Raw genomic sequence first — 18,160 nt, 5'->3', positions numbered from 1 at the left:
CATTACTCCAAGTCCCCCGCCCCTCTCTGTCAAACGATGAATGGGTTGGAATGAAATACTGAATGAGGTATCTACTTAAACCTAAACTCATTCATCTCTGCCTCGGTAAGAATCTCTGATATTTTCATGCTGTTTATTGATGTTCAATTAGAGTCCTTAATGTGAGTGACGTACACGTCATCACATCTATGACTATCCCTCGACAAAAAACATCTCTACTGCAGCCACCCGATGGAGGCGCTATGACGGGTCGGAGGCAACTGCCCCTATGTTTTTTTTCTAGAGATAAAATGAGGATACAATGTTTATTCAAGGAACGAAGAGATTTCAGAATAATTCTTTAAAAAATAAAGTAACAACAGAATACTCCTATCGGCGTTCTATTATTCAAAATAAAATTAATCCTTCGTTTTTTTATCGAAATGAAATTCTGGTGCCAGTACTGCCGTACCCCTCCCCCTCCCCCACATAGTTCCCATAGCTATCGACCATACCACCTCTTATCTATTCGTCCATTCTCGTATGTCATTTTACTCATGTATGTGCAAGGCTGTAAATTCATGCTCTAATTAAAGTACACAATTTCTGGATCGGGAAGTTTTGGTAAATGTGTCATTCTTAAAACTGCCCTACAACGCAAATGGTGTGAAATAAAGTCAATGCTTTACAAATACTTTCATATACACACTATGTGAATGGTTATTTTTTTAACATCTTTTGTTTTCTGTTTGATATCAAATTGCCGCAGTTTTTGTCTGTATAGTTTATCTAAAAAAACACCCCGAATATATTTATGATGAATTGATATTTATTACACCATAACATACTTCCTATGAAGGAATTGTAAAATAGCCGATGCACTTTATGACTTTGTCCGACCTACAAAAAAATATCAAAATCAACGAATACCTTAATTTTGGTTGATTATGAACATGTTTAATCGTCTAACACATAGTCACCAACAGACTGGTTACTCCGACCAATCATCGTAAGAATTTAAGAAAAAAAAACGAAAACTATTATCACTCATAGTACGGATTATCCCATTAAATTGTTTACCCCCAAACCAATTTATTTCGATTCGAGTGATCACCTGACTTCTATTTATTTCTTTAACTACAGATTCTGTTGGTGTCCAGGGGCGACCAGGATCTCCAAACTCTATCTCTTTAAGATGATACTTAATTCCTGAGCAAAGATGTTCTTCATATGATACATCCCTAAGGACGAAGTGGACATCTGCGATACGAGAACAATAACAAATCAGAGAAGAAAAACCCGATTGTTGTAGAATTCGATTGCGATGTCCTAGATTATAAAGAAGCGTGTATTCGATGGTAATCAAATTTCTCCCGTTGTCACATCGATCACGATTTTGACGTGAACACCCACTTGCGACAGTTGTACGAGAATTGGACGCGCGGATGACAGACGTGTGCCGCAGGTTGTGTTGGTAAAGAAATCTTGCATGAGAGATATCGGCAGTGTTTCATAAAAGACTATTTTATGATTTGGTATTTATCCAAGGAGCAGAAATCGTTCAATCGTGTTTTACTTTTAACGAATGACAAGATCATTGGTTGTACATTTTTCTTAATTTACTTTCGACGGAGTAAAAAAGCAGGGACAACTTGGATATATATTAGATTTCATCTGACAAGCAACTGTTTGACTGGAAATAAAGGCCGTATCACAATCTTTGAGAACTTCTTGTACGCAACAAAATCAGAAATAAGACTGTACTGCCATTTTATCATCGGATAGGTAAGGGTTTATAAATGTTCACCTTATTACGAATCTATCCATATTCAATTTGTGACTGTTCATGAAGATTTCAATCAAAAGTTTGACATTTTCTTCATCACCAGCCACATCTATATGAGATATTGATATTCCGTAATAGTTTGTTATAATAAAATACATGCAGAATGAAGAATTGTGATATCTTCAGATTAATTTTCCATTTTATAGTGAATCTGAAGTGAATATGGGGTAATGCTTTACCTGATCCATAGATCACACTACAGAATTACAAATTTTTTCAATCAAAATACACTCTTTATTCACACTATTCATACTATTGAAAAAGAGGAATGGCGGGAGAATCATCACTTTAAAGCATTCCAAACAAAATGAGGGATATGGAATACACTTGTATATCAAGTGAAGGATATTTTTCTTGGTAATATAATTCTGAATTTGATGACTGCCTGAATCAAATAAACAACATGAATATGACTACCCCCCTCCTCGTCTCTTTTTATTTATATTTATATTTCTTTATTTTCCAGATCATGCCTGAAAATCTATACAATTACAATTTTGAAAATAAATGAAAGATAAATGAAAACTATATAAATCCACTTGTATCTCACAAAGCACTCGTTGATTTGATATAATTTGGTTTATCTGTTATTTTCCTAATAGCTTAAAGCGTAAAAGGCAGCATTCTCCTTCTGAACCTAGGACAAGTGAATTGTCTTATTCCACGATGACGACACAGGTGAACTTTGACCCCGAGGTCATGACAACAGAAGCCCTAAACTTTACCAATTCTTGGCCAGATAATTACACTGGTAATGGCATTGTTGACAGGTGGTCACTTGACAAAGTAAGTTTAGTATTTCTTTTATTTGTTTACTTTTTTTCAAATCTTGGATTAACAAATAACTTACGAATTGTGTCATGTCTTTGCCAGGCAGATATTTGAAACTTCTTTCACTATAAACTTAGTAGATAAACATATCTGAAAACGCATTAACACTTCTTAAAGCCACTTTTTCGCAAAACCTCCGCAAGATATTTCACATAAACGTTACTGATTGACTATGGGATTCACTTCAGTAATAAAAACCAAAATAATGACATATTTTAATGCTGTACGTAAACAAACATGGGTGTTTCCATAAAATAAAGTTGCCTTTAACCAGAAATAATTTTTCTATATGTTTTTACTTGTTTGCAGTTTTATGTTTCATGTTTTTCTACTATCTTGTAAGCACTAGGAACTGCAATATGTATTCCGGAATATGAATACCCAAGGCATTTATGATAACCTTTTGCAAAAGACAAAGTGCATGCTAATGATTGAATTTAGACACATTTTTATATATCACCAAAAGTGTGTTCCTTTTCATACTTCTCAATTTCACATTCGCTAGTTATTTTTTCCATTACAAGTATTATTAAACCCTTCTCAGATACAGAAATAAATGCCAAAGGGTATTTTTCAAACCACTTTTCTGCTTTACAATACGAAAGGTGTAGCTTTCCATGAAATTCCTTGTATTGATTTTCTATTATTAATTAAAAAAAAAAATCAATTGTGTTGCTTATCATGTCATCCTTTAAACAGCACATCCAGCTTGCCATACTATGGATCCTCTTTACGCTTATCATAGTCGGTAACGGTATTGTCCTCATTGCATTATGGCTGGTACGGCACAAGAAATCCAGGCTCAACTTCTTCATCACTAATCTCGCCGTTGCGGGTAAGATTCCAGTGAAACCGAATACTTTTCAAAAAGAGCGGTGTACTTCTTAATGCCGAATGAAACTAAATTCGTTTGACCACGTGATATAGCCGGTTAGTATAGCCGCCTAAGTATTCGGTTAAGAAACCATACACCTACATTTGATATGCTTAGATTTTGAATATGGTTGGGTAAAATTTTAATTAACTTTTTCCGATTTGTGTTTTGATATCGACGGTAGATATGTAAGTACTATGTTTGTCAGAAGTCGGGTTTCACAACGTTGGTACTAAGATACCTGTAGATGGCGGTATGCCAAATGATTCAGATTGGGCATTGGTTTGTATTGTGCTGGCTGAGAAAAATTTCGTAGGTTTATTGAGTTTGCTTTATCGATAATATATATACTTATATGAATATATATGGACAGGCTTCACAATATACCATGTATTCATCTGTGGGCATTATGTTGGGTCCTGACAAGGACCACCTAAACTTGACGTTTTGACAAGTGTGTTCTTGTCTTCAGGCAAATAAGCAAATTTTGTAAATAGCAGGCTACTTATACCCAATCAGGGTGCCGTATATATATGTTTATAATGTATAATGTATATTGGCCTAATCAGCAAACAATATCTTCATAAGATATGAAGTTGTGAATCAAACCGTGCCACTTGTTGGCTTGTCTTCTCTATATAGGGGGCGGTATATTGTTTTTCATGGTTCTTGAACATTAAGGATACCATCCTGACAAGATTAGATCGCTAAAGAACGTATGGTAAATAAAAATGTTTGTTTCTAAATCTGACTGCACTTCCCACATATTAAAAGGAGGTCATGTTAAATATCAAGCTATTTGTTGTGGAGGCAAAATTGTAAATATATGTTATATTATTATATGTTACATATATTATTTATGCTTGTAGTTTACTTGTTTAATGAATTGCAAATGATTATTCTCCTTCTCTCTCCCCCTGTCTCAGATATCTGCGTTGGTCTTTTCAGCGTTGGTCTTGATATAATCGATCGACAGACGCCAGAGTTCACAGGAGGTGACATAGCATGTAAATTGTATCGATATGTCCAAGTAAGTCAGATAGTCAAAATTTCACAAAATTACCATACCGAAATCTCTGAGGAGCTGGTATAACCCGGGAGGGCTGGAACATCATATGGGGGCAAATAATTACTATTGATTATAATTATATTAGAATGGGAGGGCCAAATCACTGAATCCAAATGTTACTGATATTAATGATAACCCAAAGTTCTGTTCCTCTTCAAAGAAGGGGAAATGGCACACCGTCCCCCTGCCATCGTCAAGTACTTTAAATATAGTGACTTTGTGTCCGTATTATCTACTGATAACGACAGGTCCAATTCAGGATTAATAGCAGACCTTTTCATCCTTTGACGTTATACATGTAATTGTGTTCAGATAGAAATAACTATATAGTATAGGAGCATAATATAATTTTTTCAGATGTCAATTTTGAACATAAAAATATATCAACAAAATTTAAGGTCAGTCCAACGTCTAATATTTTCTCGAATGATGACGTGTTTAATAAAGAGGAATGAAAAAAGATATAGTTGTTGCTTTCTTTTTCAAAATTCATGTATTTCAATGATAATAATTTCAAAGTTACCTATCACTTAGCAAGAATGCCAATGATTATCATGATTATTACCAGTCTGCTTCATGATACTGGCTGTCTGGCTGATGTTGCACATTATTCCAGCTGTAAGACCAAATACCTCAAATCTTCGTAAATTATTCTTAAATCTTTCATAATGGAATTATGATCATGCTTTTTTAAGCCCAATGAAATCGGATGTTTATATAAATGGCCGATGTTTTTTAACATATAATATATGCTTCAATTCACAGGCCTACGTCGTGCTAGCGTCATCGTACCAGCTTGTAGCATTGAGCTTTGATCGATTCTTTGCTATAGTTTTCCCCATGGATTTCACAGGCAGCGGTAATAAAAAATCAATTGTTTCTCATTTTAATTTTCGTGTTTTATTTATTTTTTGTCAAGTTAATGCACAGATATTTTGAGCGGCAAGGAAGTGATTGAATGAATAATTGAAATTCGGACGAGGGCAAAACGAGGAAAAATACAATGTGCGTTTTTTTATATCGTTTTATGATGGTATTCTTACAAAAATATGCAGAACTCACAGGAAATCAGAACAACATATTAGACAATGTTAGACGGAAAAGTGCTCGGCGAATAATTTCAGCAGATTACAGTTTCTCCTAAATCTCAATTTTATCCCGATCGTAAACATTTTATTAAAAAATCGGTGGACCAGGCTCTCCACGTTGCGTACATGTAATTCTGCTTTTCATAAAATATGTTTGGTAGACTATGCTCTAAAACTGCTTAACTTTCTTAAATACTCATGCAGGTAAAAGGTCGACGCTTTTGGCAGCGGGTGGTTGGTTGCTTCCATGTGTCCTGTGTATTACGTCAGCAGTGGTTTTTCAAGTTGATCTGTTAGACTCCCCGGACAGGAAATCTAAAGTGATGTCATGCTGGCCGGCACCATTATATGGAGACCAAGCCTGGAAACTCAAGGTGAGTTGCTCATGCTTTGTCATCTAAGGAATTCCAAATAGTAGCAAAAAATCATATTTTATTGGGGTTTTTCATTTAGAATTTTCCTTAAAAAGCGTATTGCTTTCAGAGTGACAGTCTAGGGTTAAGCTTCGCTCCATATCATTTGAACACATTGTTTCCAAATAAGGATATTTACAACACGTGTATAGTCTTTAAAATCAACGCCGCTAAAACCAGGTGTTATTTTTGACACCTGCCTTAGTCCGATATCCATATATATATATGGCTACACCAGAAAAGTGATGTAACATCAAAAGTGTGGCCTTTGCCTAACACAAAAATGCGTTAAAACTATTAGTGTTCAACAACATAAAAACTATTATAAAAAATATTATTGTTATTATTATCATTAGTAGTAGTATAAGTAGTAGTAGTAGAAGTAGTAGTAGTAGAAGTAGTAGTAGTAGAAGTAGTAGTAGTAGAAGTAGTAGTAGTAGTAGTAGTAGTAGTAGTAGTAGTAGTAGTAGTAGTAGTAATAGTAGTAGTAGTAGTATTAGAAATAGTAGTAGTAGTAGTAGTAGTATAGTAGTAGTAGTAGTAGTAGTAGTAGTAGTAGTAGTAGTAGTAGTATCAGCAGCCGCAGTAGTAGTAGTAGTAGTAGAAGTAGTAGTAGTAGCAGTAGTAATAGTAGTAGTAGTAGTAGTATCAGCAGCCGCAGTAGTAGTAGTAGTAGTAGAAGTAGTAGTAGTAGCAGTAGTAATAGTAGTAGTAGTAGTAGTAGTAGTAGTTAGTAGTAGTAGTAGTAGTAGTAATAGTAGTAGAGTAGTAGTAGTAGTAGTAGTAGTGGTGGTGGTAGTAGTAGTAGTAGTAGTAGTAGTAGTAGTAGTAGTAGTATTGATATTCTGTAATGGGCATGAATTCTTCTGATAAAGTGAGAGTTAATCCTTACAAAACTCTCTAAATTATTTATTCAGACATTTGTTCTCCATGCCTACGTCCATAGTTATTAACGTTCAATTTCTATTTACCTCCAGGTTTACTCGATGTACGTCATTTCTTCGTTCTTCTATATTCCGTTAATACTCATCACTTTCTGTTACGTCACAATCATCGTAACAATCTGGAAGAGAGCAAAGAAGATGGGTGGTCCACAGGTGATCAAGAAGTCGAAAAATTCAAACAGAGATGGTAAGACTTCAAATCCTATACGTTTATATTTAGTAACGTTTATGTCATGCTTAAAAATATAAAATTTGTTTTATCGATGACTTTCCTAGAATAAAAAGGATCTGCTTGAAATGCCTGTGACAATTTCAGATTTATTATTTTTTTAAATGAGGAAAAGGGGACATGGCAAAAAGGGTTATTAACTTTCGCTGTTACATCATGCGATGTAATTATGTCAGGAGATATTCGTAAAGAGAGCTATTGAAAGAAACCCTGTTATCATGCTTTAGAACGCAAAGTAAACCATAATGTTTTCACCGTTAAACCATATTAAAATTCCACATTTTTGTCTTCACTTTTCTGTCAGTGGCATACGAAGGTTTGTCAAAGGATAGTAACTGCACCATGCCTAAACATCGAGCGAGCTCACGGGGTCTCATCCCGAAAGCTAAGGTTAAAACAATCAAGATGACTATTTGTATTGTGTTGGGTAAGTGTTGTTTAAATCAAAATCGAATCCTAAACTTTTCCCGATAATCAATGTGTTATCTAGTACTAAATCCTACGACGGGTAAAATATCGTATGGTATGGAACTCTAGTTTTCCTTTTCTATATTGTGAAAATAATGAATACCCGAACATTTTTGGCAGAATTAGCTCACCTCAAATAAAATCATGAACTAGTAACCAAGTTGAAATGAGGAAGGAACTAAATGTTCTATCGATGATGGAACTTTTTTGCCGTTGAATAGCGCAAGTGATATGGCAAGCAAAAAAAAACAGAATCTAGTTCTCCTTCTCATTTTTGTCTCACCTGCATAGCAGAGTGAGACTATAGGCGCCGCTTTTCCGACGGCGGCGGCGGCGGCGTCAACATCAAATCTTAACCTGAGGTTAAGTTTTTGAAATGACAGCATAACTTAGAAAGTATATGGACCTAGTTCATGAAACTTGGCCATAAGGTTAATCAAGTATTACTGAACATCCTGCCTGAGTTTCATGTCACATGACCAAGGTCAAAGGTCATTTAGGGTCAATGAACTTAGACCATGTTGGGGGAATCAACATCAAAATCTTAACCTAAGGTTAAGTTTTTGAAATGTCATCATAACTTAGAAAATATATGGACCTAGTTCATGAAACTTATACATAAGGTCAATCAAGTATCACTGAACATCCTGCATGAGTTTCACATCACATGACCAAGGTCAAAGGTCATTTAGGGTCAATGAACTTTGGCCGAATTGGGGGTATCTGTTGAATTACCATCATAACTTTGAAAGTTTATGGATCTGATTCATGAAACTTGGACATAATAGTAATCAAGAATTACTGAACATCCTGTGCAAGTTTCAGGTCATATGATCAAGGTCAAAGGTCATTTAGGGTCAATGAACTTTGGCCAAATTGGGGTATTTGTTGAATTACAGCCATAAATTTGAAAGTGTGTTGGTCTAGTTCATAAAACTTGGACATAATAGTAATCAAGTATCACTGAACATCCTGTGCGAGTTTCAGGTCACATGATCAAGGTCAAATTTCATGTAAGGTCAAAGAACTTTGGCCACGTTGGGGGTATTTGTTGAATTGCCATCATATCTCTATAAGTGTATTGGTCTAGTTCATAAAACGTGGAAATAAGAGTAACCAAGTATCACTGAACATCTTGTGCGAGTTATAGTAGTTTTCAAAATCAGCACTGCTGCTATATTGAATCGCGTGATGCAGGTGAGACGGCCAGAGGCATTCCACTTGTTCCTGGTATCCACCATCCCCCCCCCAAAAAAAAAAAAATAATAATAATAATAAAAATAAAAAACGCACGCACACACACATACATACATCCATCATACACACTCTTAAAAAGGTTGGGCAAAAGGGTCCAATTTTTAACCATCACTGGGCAACATATTGTCCACACAACTATAGGTTAAAATCTGTCCAAATTTGGTAATAAAAACTATCAATTGAGTGATAAATTTGTTCGATTGGATTGCCCACAATATATACATGTATATATGTATATATATATATATCTTACTAACAAATATTACCCAAAACAGTGGACAGTATGTTGCCCAACATTTTAAGTGTGTACGTTATACTTACTTATAATTTTGATAGACCTGCTAATGATTTATATCGTTTTTTCCTCCGCAGCGTACATCTGTTGCTTCTTACCGTTTTCTCTGTTCTACACATTGGAAGCGTTTGGTTGCATTAATCCACAGAGCACGGCTGTCCTCATGGCCACACCTGTTCTTCAAAATCTACCGTCCCTGAACAGCGCCACCAATCCATTCATATATGGCATTTTCAGCACTAATGTATGCAAAGAGTTGAGGTAAATCTAAAACAGTTTATTTACATCGGCCTGTATTGGTAGCTGGACGGATTCCTTTTTTTACATGTCGCATCACCATAGCCATCGATGGTGTTTCAATAAAATCACCAGGAGCATGGTGTCCTCGTTAATATCATAGCCTATCTTTGATATCCTGTTCTCTCTCCCTTTTTTTTTCTTTCCAATGCGCTTAGAAACTGTTGTATTAAGCGCCATATAAATGTTAATTATTATTATTATTATTATCTTAAGTTTTCAGGAAATTCCCGAAAGTGCATGTCAGTATTCACATTCATCACTAGCCAACTTGAATGTGTTTTCTCTAACTCGGTTATGATGTGAAGGATAGTCAATAAACATATGTATTTTCTATTGGATAAACGTACCGATTTTACATTAAAAAATGTTTTGATCGGGCACCCAATGAAAATGAAGTAGCTGCGTCTTTTTTTTTTCTTTTTTTTTGTTCATAATAATCCCTTCTCAAGCATGGATTTTTTAAAATTATGATTACATTGCGATTGCTATTGTCCAAAGTGACTAGTGCCGAAAATCTTGTCCTGTAACGAGAACCTCTATTTCTACTTCAAACTTTATGAAGGTCAAATTAATTGTGGAAGTTAAGTACCATTTTACTGGTCAGTTAGGTTTTTGATGTTTTCATATCATGACGTCTCCCCAGTTAAACAAATATAATAAATGATGAGATAAAAATCATATCAATTTGCTGTCATTCCAGTTTGATCTTAAGCTGGAATCAACCGTTTACTTGAGAATCCATGAATATCATTGCTTATGTGTTACCTACTTTATATTTCATAATTTTTTTTCATGCCCCTACGTTAGTGTGTTTTTGTAGAATTTTTCCATTGGTCTGTAATCACCACTTTCTTTCTCTTTTTCAATTTTCTTTCTCCCTCATTGTTCACGGTTTACTTGCCTGAATCAATCTGCTTTCCATTCGTTTTACCCCTTGTCTACTTTGCCCTTCCCATCATGCACTTTCCACTGTCTGCATCTTCTCATCACACCTTCCCTACCTGCAGACGGATACCCGCAATTAATTGGATAGCCGATAAAGTGCCGTGCTGCACGGCTTGGAAACCGCTCCGGTTCGGACGCACCACCTACCAGACAAATACACACACCACGGAATTCAACAACTTCTCCGACGGTCATACGGGCTCCAGAGGCCGTAATATCGTTAGCATGAGTGGGAAGGTCGTCGATGGCCCCTCCAAGGACGATAGTCGAAATTCGACCACCAGTCCGATGTAGCTCGACTTCATCCACGGTATCGTTAGCGATGGTTTATATGAAACGAGGACAATGTTTGGACCACTTTTCAATTGATTGATTTTTTTATCAGGGTAGTCTTTTCATTTGTTACACTTTGAAAAATGACAAGAGTTTGGTCTCTGAAAATGGATAGGTCATGAAACATTACGTTTCCACAGGTGTTTGATGTTTAACATCGACTGAGCCCACCAAACTGAGAGGTCATTGGATTTGTGTCATTTTCATGATCTAAAGGTTGTAATATTTGACGTGATGGAAATGGTCTCAACTAACACTGATACACTAGTTGGTTTGAAATCAAATCGTCATCATTTTACATGTTTTGATTTTCCCCCTTTACATTGTATTCGTAGTTTCATCGTGTTACAATATGTATGTTGTTTTACTAAGCTTCGATGACTCGTCTGGAACTCATAGGTTTATAATTGACGGGTATGGTATACATGTAATACTCGGTCATCGTAAAAAGACCGATATTATTAAGCAGATTTTAGAGCCTTTGGAAAATATATACGACTTCAGCCATGTGAGACTGCTAAGTAATAATTTACAATACATCATAATTACTTCTATCCCTATCCCTTTCTTTACCCCCCCCCCCCCAGCTTCCCCATCACATTTGCCTTTTGACACAACTGGACTAGTTCCCCTTTTCACACGTTAACATACGGGACTTATAGACAAAAGAAAGATGGCTGATCTATAAATAACGGCTCTTCAGATGACCAAATACATATTGTCCATCTCTGAGGACGACAGTCTGCTGACAACATGAAAAAAATGCCAAGGATTTAGAGGACCAAAGCCTTCCCCAACTATTACCTGAACTACGGAATGACAACTGATCTTAAGAACCTATTGGCACAAGACCAAATTTAGACACATTTCAAGATGGTGGGCCACTCAAGTTCGTCGCTTTAATACTCATTTATTTTCAAAACTACCTATATTAAACCAATGTCCAAAACAGCATCCTATTTCACGTATTTTCACGCGCTTTCTTTATACAGGTGCCTAATGTAAGACCTATAAAACACGACATCACTCAAGAAATTTTAGATCACACAAACATCCAGAAAAATGATACCCCAAATGGAAATGAATAAACTCCGGAAAAAATATTTTTTCTTTCTTTGGCGATTCGCCACTTTTTTTCAAGATTTTCACGTTGTTAAGGTGGTTTCACACCGAAATCCGCGTAGAGTTGCGTAGGGAATGCGTAAAAATTAGCTGCGTACTCATGACAAAAAAAAATAATGGATCGGCGTAGTCCCTGTGTAGGGTAGCGTACGGTTGCGTATGGATTCCTTGCGCATAAACTCTTACGCACAATTTCTGGCCTATCCTGGGGCCCGTCTTACAAAGAGTTATGATTGATCCGATCAATCACAACTATAGAAAGCCAGCAACGTCAACATCCAAAATACATGCTTGTTCAAAATATTTATAAAAAATGATGTATATTCATACATTCACCGTTTTCATGGTTTTCTTGACAATTCAGTATGCTTCTCTTTGTTTTCAAAGGACATTGAGCAAATTTCCAGAAGAAAAATTATGAACTTGATGGATTTCTATATACTTGAGATTGATCGGATCAATCGTAACTCTTCACGGACCCTGGCCAGACAAAACTGCAAAAGGGGAGCTTGGTCTGTTACTTTTACTTCTGTATAGTTTCGCTGCCACCTACATCATTATGTTCAAAGTGTGGTACAGGTGAATCTCCACCTTAGTCACTTAAAACAAAATAACCATGATAATTTTCTCGCTCCGACCCTTGCTCTTCATGTTTGGTATCTTCCAAACTATATCAAAGTTGAAGGAACAATCAATCAAGCATGCAAATATCAGTCTAAAAAGTGAAGTGCTAATTTAGCTCTTACAAAGCTTTTATGGATGGTGACTGAATTAAACCAACAATTGGAACGCCTCTGGTATTCTCACCTGCAATACGCGATTCAAATTGTATTGCTATGTTGTGTCAGCAGTGTTGACTTTGAAACCAACTACTGAATAATTATTCACAAAAACACCATTTATTTAATGATAAAGTACTATGTTCACTGACCCTCAATGACCATTGACCTTCATCGTGTGACCTAAGACTCGACATGCAAGACGGTTAGTGCTACTTGATTCCCCACAGTTTATGAACTATATCCATAAACTTTCAGTTTCAAAGTTATGATGGCAATTCAACAAATACCTCCAACATCGCCAAATTTCATGGACCTTAAATGATCTTTGACCTTGATCGTGTGACCTGAAGCTCACGCAGGATGTTCACTGATACTTGATTACTCTTATATCCAAGTTTCATGAACTAGATTATACTGTCAAAGTTATGATGACATTTCAAAAACTTAACTCTGTTTAAAGATTTCGATTTTGATTCCCCCACCATGGCCAAAGTTCATTGACCTTAATAACATTTGACCTTGATCTTTTGACTTGAAACTCAGGTGATATATTAGGTAATACTTGATTACACTTCTGACTTGATAACATGAACTGGGTCAATATACTTTTTAAGGTATGATGACATTTCAAAAAACTTAGTTTTAATGGTAAACATTTCAATGTTGACGACGCCACCACCGCCTCCACTGTCGAAAAAGCGGCACACTGCTATGCAGGCGAAATAATAATTGATGAAACGGTAGGATCCAACATGAGTACATCAAATATAAAGGGGTATTTCAGGCTGACAATGATATAATATAAACAGGTTAAGAAAAATCAGACAATCAAAACACTGAAATTTATCAAAATCGGATAACAAAGTTATGACATTTAAAGATTTGATTTATTACAGTAAAACAATTCTATACATGTCTTCATGAATATTCATAAGCAAATTGATGGCGTCATATCCCCACTTATTCTTTTGTATTGTATTATTTTAAATTATGTCTTTTCAAATTTCGTCCTCCAAGAATTAACAAAAAATTGATTGGCAGTCGAATAATTGGATGTTCATTACTGCAACTTACTTTATTATTAGAGTGACATAATAGTACATACATGTATGAAAAAATGAAATAATTATGATTTCATGTAATGAAATAAGAAAAAAAATGGAGACATTACATCATCAGTCCGCCTAATCAATATCTATTACAACGTGCACATAACAAAATATTGCTAATTTTTTAACGAAGTTCTTTGCATGTTGCTCGGTTAATTTTAATCTCTTTATTTAGTTATAATTATTTTTCAACCCGGAGTACCCCTTTAAATAAGCAACTTTACGCAAGTCTACGCCAGGTCTACGCAAGTCTACTTCGATCTATACGCAACATTTTACCATTCCATGCACAAGTCTCAATAGGTGTTTTGAGAAACCGGTGCATTTTGGCGTATTGTTGCGTAGACTTGCGTAGACCTGACTCTACGCCAAAAGTACGCAGAAAATTCAACATGTTTATGTTTTGCGTCCCTCCGGCGTACCCATTTTGTGTTCCTCAGTGTAGACTCGCGTGGGCAAAACGAATGGCGGCGGAGTGTTGCGTAGTCTCTACGTACCCCTACGCAACTATACGAAACTCCCGGTGTGAAACCCCCTTTTTTTACATCCTACGCGTGTTTCACGCGTGTCGTAACTTTATCCGGGAAATTATGCATGTGCGTGTTTTTACCAATTAAGTTTTAGTGCCCTCCCCCAACTTCTTAGGAGATAACCTGATATAATATGGACTAACACGATGCCCGGGCCCCGTGACACCAAGGTTTGCGATAAATTGCAAATGAATTATGAAAGAAACACTCTGATTGGTTTTGGATCAGTTTTATGAACATATTCGGCGCGCAAAATCAATCCTAATTGGTCAATAGCGGAGCAAAGGATGCTCCATTGCGTGACTACTGACGATTACTGGATTTGACGTGATCTGGTTACTTTGAGAAATGGGTGCAAAAAAGAACCCTATACTCCAAAAGGATTCGAATTTCTTTATCGACACGACATGGCGGAACTTACCAAAGTGGACTTAGTCTGACAAACCCAATATTATTATTATTTTTTAAATGAACAAACTTAAGTAGAATATGAAAAGATGGGATAAATATACTTTGAAACAGCATGATAAATAGTATATCAACAGAAAATTAATGTATCAATATTTGAAACATCTTCAAGATGAAAAATAGTAATATTCTTCTCATAATATTAAAATGACATAATGTTTCACTGTGACACACAACGAACATAACGACGAATAACAGACTGACATTCAGCATGCTAATTTACCCTCTTCTTCTTCTTCTTCTTCGTTTTCTTTTTTCTTCATCTTTCCTGCCAATTCCTTTGTCATCACTGCATGTTGTTTTTTTTTTCTTCTTTCTTTGTCCGACCCTTTTCATGGAGACTATTACAGACAAAAGTTCCATTACTGAAAAGTTTCCATTATGCAACATGTTGCCCTGGTAACAGTCAGACATTTGCTTCTCAGCCAATCAAAACCATTCAAAAGTTGTTAAATCTGACGATATGTCAGACGAAAACTTTCGATGAATCGTATCCAAAATTTATTTCTTCTTACGATTAAATACGATTTAAAGTATTGTTTCTTTACAAGTTTTTGACCTGGGGTCGTTTCATAAAGCTGATCGAAAGTAAAATGCGACTTTAAGAACGACTTTCCTTTCTTGTGGTAAATGGTATACACCAAAATGTTAATTGGCGATGGTTTGGCGCGTAAGGAAGTTTCATCAGTCGTTCTTTAAGTCGCTCTTTAACTTACGAACAGCTTTATGAAACACCCATCAGGTCCTTTAATCCCCCGTTAACCCGCTTTCTAATGACGAACTTATCTCATTCATACGACGTATAGGTATAGTGTAGGTGTTTATACATGTACGATGTGTAGAGCAACTGAATATACGATCAGTCAGACGCGGAAAGCGTCCTGTATTGACACGTCCTCCACCCTAAACCTGGTTAAAATAACTAGATCAATAGTCAACCAGGCTCAACTGATCTGCCTAGTCATAAATATATATTCTAGTCAGAACTGCGTTCTAGTCAAATCTGACCAAAAATTATCGAAATATGACTGAAATGATTGTTGCACCCAGTTCATCCTATTAATTACTCATTCTAACAAGTTTGTTTGGAGAGTGTATATCAAAACCTTTTATGTCGATATGATAACGTTTTTGTATGAACACGGGGTATAACAGATTAATACCGGGTGCAATATATTTTCTCGCAGTGCTTTGAAGAAGATGACTACCTTCTGATAGAAATCAGAGCCATTGATTTAAAAATTGATTTTGCAGGTTGTAGTTTATGAATGTTATATAGATTTATGATCATGTAAATGTAAATATGTAAATATATAAATAACACATACATATATCATATATCAGGTTTGTTATGGTATTGAAATGATTACTTTTAAAAATCATACAAAGTGGACAATGTGTAATTTATTTATTGATTGCAGTGGGGTTATGCACATGTATATCAGGAAAAGGTTAGTAATTTGTGGAAAAGTTTATAAATCTGCTCTCATTTTATTTTTAATTGTATTGTTGAAGTAATGATTTATTTCATCTGCTCATAGGTAAAATCATTATTCCATTGTCGGTCAACATTATTTAGGTGTTGTATATAAAATCTTTGTCACTATTATGATCGATTTTTTTCGTTTTTTGCATTTTGATTGAAATATGATTCATTATGTCTTTCTTTTTTTCATATTCTTTCAAACAAACTCAAATAATTTGGTTTGTCTCTTTGATTAATTTTTAGAGCTTACTATGTTTTTTCATTGTGTGTAAACACTTTCATGTAAATCAAAGCCTGTGTTGTTAATCTGTAAATTTCTCTATTTTAAGTCAAAGATTCTTTGATTGAAACAGGCATTTTCAACATTTTCACAATTAACCTTTCTTCCATTTAGTGCGTAATTTTTCTGATTTTTTTTCGAATTATTCCTCTGTGACTCTCTCTCTCTCTCTTAAATTATTTTTCTTCTCTATTTAAATGTTCTCTCTTTCCTCTTCTCCCTCCCTCTTTATTCTTTCTTACTCCTTCTTTCCTCACATTTTTTCCCTCACTCTCCTTCTTTCCTCCCGCTCCGTCTTTTCTCCCTCTCTGTCTCTCTCGCTGCGTTTTCTCATCTCTTCTTTTTTCACTCTATCCCTTCTATACTAAAATCATCCATCAATATGACTTTCTTTATGTGATTGTTTATTTCATTTTATAGACCACTAATGATTAATAAACGCCGACCTTGAATTAACCATTATTCTGTTCAATCAATTTTCGATCTCGCAGTAATTTTATTGGTGAAATTGTTAATTAAAACCGTTGTTCATTTTTAATTGTTGATTTATCACTGCCTTCTAAAACTACATGAATTATTTGATACACGCACTTCTGTTTGATATCACTTGCATGTATTTCTTGATTGATTTTTCCAAGTAATCCTCATGTCCCGTGGTCAAACCAACCCTAAGTCCCTTTGCAGTTATACGTAAACCGAACTGTTGCTGGTCAATGTAAACATTATTTCTATCTGCCATTTTGATTTGGATACCCAATTCAAAATGCAGAGCAGCTTTAGAAAAAAAGGGGAGACAATGGAAGCTACTACTGGTACATGCAATGCATTGTATAATCAATATTATAGGGAAATATTCTATGTACTTTAAATGTTTCGGGGAGGTCAAAGAACTTACGCTACTGCGTCTGCTTAATGAAAACCGAGAACACGAGTGTGGCAGCGTTTAAAATTGCATACGCGGAAAGATTATTAAAGTGCTTCATGCACTGTTAAAAAAAACCCTAATTTTACAGAAAAAAACAAGATTTTGCAGAAAGCAATAACAAAATCATTCTGTAAATTCATAAAACAGGAATTTTTCTACAATTTAACATAACAGGTCTGTTTAAAAAGGGGAAAAGGGTGTTTTATTTAAGGAAATTTGTATTAAGGTTCCATACACCAAATACCAATTTCCTGTAATTTTACATGATATAATGTAAGATTACACGTGTTCTCGAGACTCTGCTGCATGAACTTCTTTTATTTTAAGGATAAATTTTCTAACAGTGTGGGCGTTTTCAATTCATTCCGACTGCTGCCAGGAAGGTACCTTTTCTTTCAGTGTTCAGGGCAACGCATTTGTTTCTCATCCTTCAACTTAAATTAGTCATTCATCATGTTCATAAGATTGTGCAGTCTTGGAACATCGATTGGCCAGTATCGAAAAAGATGTTTTCTTTTGGAATGCATGGGGTAATGGTGGGATAAACTTTCTCTCTTTCGGTTGACGGTTGACTTGAAATAGGACTG

General features: G+C 35.4%; 1 protein-coding gene across 1 annotated transcript; it reads left to right on the top strand.

Annotated features, from left to right (window-relative positions):
* Positions 1 to 1,117: 1,117 nt before the first annotated feature.
* Positions 1,118 to 12,769, top strand: LOC129263207 (neuropeptide S receptor-like). Its single transcript, XM_064097084.1, has 10 exons — positions 1,118 to 1,764; positions 2,428 to 2,611; positions 3,356 to 3,491; positions 4,457 to 4,560; positions 5,365 to 5,458; positions 5,892 to 6,061; positions 7,078 to 7,231; positions 7,578 to 7,700; positions 9,371 to 9,554; positions 10,601 to 12,769. The coding sequence occupies exons 2-10, from the start codon at positions 2,492 to 2,494 to the stop codon at positions 10,830 to 10,832; spliced, it is 1,317 nt and encodes a 438-aa protein (XP_063953154.1). The 5' UTR covers positions 1,118 to 1,764; positions 2,428 to 2,491; the 3' UTR covers positions 10,833 to 12,769.
* The last annotated feature ends 5,391 nt before the right edge of the window (positions 12,770 to 18,160 follow it).

The sequence above is a fragment of the Lytechinus pictus genome, chromosome 1 (assembly GCF_037042905.1).
Source record: "Lytechinus pictus isolate F3 Inbred chromosome 1, Lp3.0, whole genome shotgun sequence".
Lineage (NCBI taxonomy): Eukaryota > Metazoa > Echinodermata > Echinoidea > Temnopleuroida > Toxopneustidae > Lytechinus > Lytechinus pictus.
This window is presented reverse-complemented; position numbering and strand designations above follow the sequence as displayed.